The sequence below is a fragment of the Nicotiana attenuata genome, unplaced genomic scaffold (assembly GCF_001879085.1).
Source record: "Nicotiana attenuata strain UT unplaced genomic scaffold, NIATTr2, whole genome shotgun sequence".
In the NCBI taxonomy this organism is placed as follows: domain Eukaryota; kingdom Viridiplantae; phylum Streptophyta; class Magnoliopsida; order Solanales; family Solanaceae; genus Nicotiana; species Nicotiana attenuata.
Window position 1 is genome coordinate 21900 of NW_017674202.1, and position 4395 is coordinate 26294.

The 4395-nt window shown below is 46.3% G+C and overlaps 1 protein-coding gene across 1 annotated transcript in view; it reads left to right on the forward strand.

The window, feature by feature from the left end:
- Positions 1–4395, forward strand: part of LOC109218187 (serine/threonine-protein kinase Aurora-3-like) — a 7791-nt gene extending 3396 nt beyond the window's left edge. Inside the window, exons 4-6 of the mRNA XM_019382530.1 lie at positions 3463–3677; positions 3751–3823; positions 3933–4395. Of these exons, the coding sequence (XP_019238075.1) occupies positions 3463–3677; positions 3751–3823; positions 3933–4016 (372 nt within the window). The 3' untranslated portion in view covers positions 4017–4395. The remainder of the gene's footprint in view (positions 1–3462; positions 3678–3750; positions 3824–3932) is intronic.

Here is a 4395-nt window from a genome sequence, read left to right on the forward strand (position 1 = left end):
TATATATATATTCAAAAAAATGTGTTACCTGTTTACCGTTATATAATTATTCTTTTGGTGGCTTTGGCCTTGGGGTTAGGAACGGAGGAGGCACTTCGCTACTTGATTTCGCCAGGGCTTTCGAGCTTTTGATTGCGAACTCGTCATTTCAGAAGAGGGAGGAGCATTTGGTTACTTTCAAAGTTCGGGGCGAGGACTCAGAATGATTACCTCCTCTCTCAGAGGAGCGATAGAGGATTGTGCAAGGACTGTAAGGTTATTCCAGGAGAGTCCCTTCGACTTCTTCAATGAGACTTCCTAGTGGTGGATGTCGGTCTCTGGGTGAAGAGGAAGAGGAGGGGTGCTCGGGGCAGGCCGCAGATTAGATGGGGAGCTTTGACTAAGGAGAAAGCCAGGAGTTGGGAGAGGAGGTTAGCTGATGGTGGAGCTTGGAGAAGTTCTGGGGAAGCGGACGCTATGTGGTGCAGAGACGGCGATACTTGGTTAGGGAGGCAAGCGTGGATGTGCTCGGGGTAGCCAAGGGCTATTCAGGCAGACATCAAGGCGACTGTGTGTGAACGATGTAGTCCAAGGAAAAGTGGAGGCGAAGAAGGCGGCGTTTGCTAAGTTGGCAGGGAGCTCTAGCGAGGAAGAAAGGAGAGTCAACAGGGAGAGCTACATAGGTGGCGAGGAAGGAAGCGAAGCTGGGCGGTCACGGAAGCAAAAAATGCGGCGTTTGGTCGCATGTACGAGGAATTGGGGGAGAAAGTGCGGGGACAGGAAGTTATTCGGGTTGGCGAAAGTGAGGGAGAGGAAGGGCGGGATCTAGACCAAGTTAGGTGCATCAAAGGACGAGGATGGTAGAGTTTGATGGGGAGTCTCAAGTTCAAGCAGAGGTGGCAGGCGTACTTTTGAGACCTGCCTTAACGAGGAGGGGGATCGAGACGTAGAGCTAGGGGAGTTGGGGAATTCAGAGTGTCATAGAGACCTTGGGTACTGCTAGGCGCAATAGGGTGGAGGAGGTCGTGGGGTGCTTGCGTAGGATTAGTAGGGTCGAGCGACCAGGCAGATGAAATCCCGGTGGAGTTCTGGAATGTGCATGGGTGGTCAGGAGTAGAGTGGCTATCCAGGTTGTTCAATGTGATCTCAGGACTAAGAGGATGCCGGAGGAGTGGAGGTGGAGTACAGAGCGCCGTTTGTATAAGAACAAAGGGGATTCCAGTGTTGTAACAACTATAAGGGTATCAAATTACTAGCCACACCATAGAAAGTCTGGGAGCGGGTGGTTGAGGCGAGGGTGAGGGAGATGACGTCTGTATCCGTGAGCCAGTTCGGTTTCATGCCGCCGCTCACTACGAAGCTATCCACCTTGTCAGGAGATTGGTGAACACTTCAGGGATAAGAAGAAGGACTGCACATGGTGTTTATCGACTTGGAGAAGGCGTACGCAAGGTCCCAAGGGAGGTGCTATGGAGGTGTTCTGGAGGCGAAGAGCGTGCCCGAAGCCTACATCAGAGTGATCTAGGACATGTACGATGGAGCTAAGACTAGGGTTAGGACGGTGGGTGGCGACTCAGACTATTTCCCCGGTGTAATGGGGCTTCATCAAGGATCTGCACTTAGCCCTCTCTATTTTGGCTTTTGATGGATGCTATAAAACACGCCATATTCAAAGGGATTGTGCCATGGTGTATGCTATTTGCTGATGACATAGTCCCTGTTAGACGAGACGAGGTCGGTGTTAACGAGAGTTTGGAGGTCTGGAGAAAGACTCTCGATCCAAGGGTTTCAACTAAGCAGGGCTAAGACAGAGTACCTGGATGCAAGTTTAGCGCCGAGCCGAGCGAAGTAGGCAGGGACGTCAAGCTTGGATCCAGGTCATCGCCAAAGAGGGACAGTTTCAGATATCTTGGGTCCGGTGATTCAGGAGGACGGAGAGATCGACGGGGATGTCACTCACCGTATAGGGGCGAGGTGGTCGAAATGGAGGCTTGCATCAGGAGTCTTGTTGACAAAGAAAGTGCCACAGAAACTCAAGGGGAAGTTTTATAGAGCTGTGGTTAGACCTGCCATGTTGTATGGGGCTGAGTGTTGGCCGGTGAAGAACTCCCATGTCCAGAGAATGAAGGTTCGGAGATGAGGATGCTCAGGTGGATGTGCGGGCTCACCAGGTTAGATAAGATTATGGAATGAAGTTATTCGGGAGAAGGTGAGGGTGGCCCCAGTAGATGAGAAAATGCTGGAAGCGGGCTCAGGTGGTTCGGGCATGTGCGGAGGATAAGGCCCCGATGCCCGCGGTGAGGGAGGGTTGTGAGCGGCTGGCGGTGGTTGGCCGAGTCGAGGCAGAAGGGAGGCCCAAGAGGTATTGGGGAGAGGTGATTAGGCAGGACATGGCTTAGAATGCAGATTTCCGAGGACATGACCCTTGATAGGAAAGTCTGGAGGTCTAGTATCAGGGTTGTAGGATAGGGGCTTCTAGAATTTTTCGTACTTCTGTCCCGGGGCTGGGGGGGGGGGGGGGGTTGGTAGGGCTCTCCATAGATGATCTGTGTATTGTATTGTGCCCCCTTATGGTAGTTACTGGTCGATATATTTGCATGCCATTTTATTTATGGGTTATGTTTAGATAATTATTTATGTGATTTCTGCTGGAGTTACTAATGCTCTTTTGTTTTTGTTTTTGTTTTTGTTTTCCTTTTCCTTTTCCTGAGCCGAGGGTCGATTGGAAACAACCTCTCTGCCCTTTCGGGTAGGGGTAAGGCCTGTGTACGTATTACCCTCCCCAGACCCCACCTTGTGGGACTATACTGGGTAGTTGTTGTTGTTGTTGTTGTTGGTTGTACGTCATGTCTCTGTATTACTAGGCTCAAGTGAAGTAGTGATCACTGACTCTTTACTACTATGATTTTTGGCTATAGTTGTGAATGTGTGAAGTTCAGTTCTACATGTGATTGTCAGAATGATGATCACTGGAGCTTGCACCACCTTTGACTTTACTCCATCTATCTCGTATTGTTTGACATATTTTAGCCCGTCAAAAACATAAAAATAAAATGTCTAGATGGTAAAGTTTGCTATCTTCAAAAGATTGCTAATATATTTAACTAATGTTAAACTTGATGTGATGTATTTTCAGGTTTTTCATCTAATATATCATAGCATGTTCATTGAACTCTAATATAATTCAATGTTCTTTTTCCTTTGGAAAGTCAACTACGATAATGACAATGGGGACCAGTGGAGTATATCTGTAGGTGTTATAATAAGACTACATATAATGGAGTGCTTAGCTAGTAAGATTATGTATATAATGGAGTGCTTGGGGTCAGCCTGCTAACATATTGAAGCTTTTTTATGGACATCCCAATTAAAAGTTTAAAACTGCATTCCATTGTCCAACAACTGCAGCTAATTCCAACATGGGAAAAATAAACACTGCATAGCAGGAGTAAAGTATTAATTCGAATATTACACGAAATGTAGGGGCGCTTGAAGATTGCAGACTTTGGGTGGTCTGTACAATCTAGAAGCAAGAGACATACAATGTGCGGAACTCTGGACTATCTAGCACCAGAAATGGTGGAGAACAAAGCTCATGATTATGCAGTTGACAATTGGACTCTGGGGGTTCTTTGTTATGAGTTTTTATATGGTGGGCCTCCATTTGAGGCCGAGAGACAGACCGACACATTCAAAAGGTAAAGATTGGCCTGCTTCTGTCATCTTGTAACTTTTTCAGGAATCAAGATGTACTAACTTAAAGTAATATAGAATTATGAAGGTAGACCTCAGCTTCCCCCCAACACCTGAAGTGTCTGCCGATGCTAAGAATCTCATTAGCCAGGTAAATTGATTAGTACTTGTCTACGCTTTAGTTCTGTAAGAAGAAACAATGACATGCAATAGCTTGCACTCCTTAACTCTAGTGATTGTTTTACCTTTGCCCTTTGCAGCTTCTTGTGAAGGACTCTTCTAAAAGGCTCTCTCTTCGAAAGATCATGGAGCATCCTTGGATAATTAAGAATATAACTGGTTAGTTAAAGCGCGGTGTAGTGAAAGTAGCAGATCCCACAATGTTATTTGCCTTCTGGTGTTTCGACTCTTTTCCCTATTACGTATGAAGTGTAATCATCTTGATTCCAATAGTTTGTATCAGATGGAGTGAAGAATTGTTGGTGGACATTGATATAGTTTCCTAGAAATAGTTGTGTATTCTCATCTGTTCAAGCCATAGTAGATAGAGTTTTACTTGCTGGTAGGAGGTGGTAGGTACCTCGTGGAATTAGTCGAGGTGCGTGCAAGTTGGCCCAGACACCACCATTATCAGGAAAAAAAGAAAAGAAAAGAAATAGTTGTGTATCGTTTGCATATTTCTTTCCTGGATGTTCTATTAATTTATATCATCTTCCTTATCCA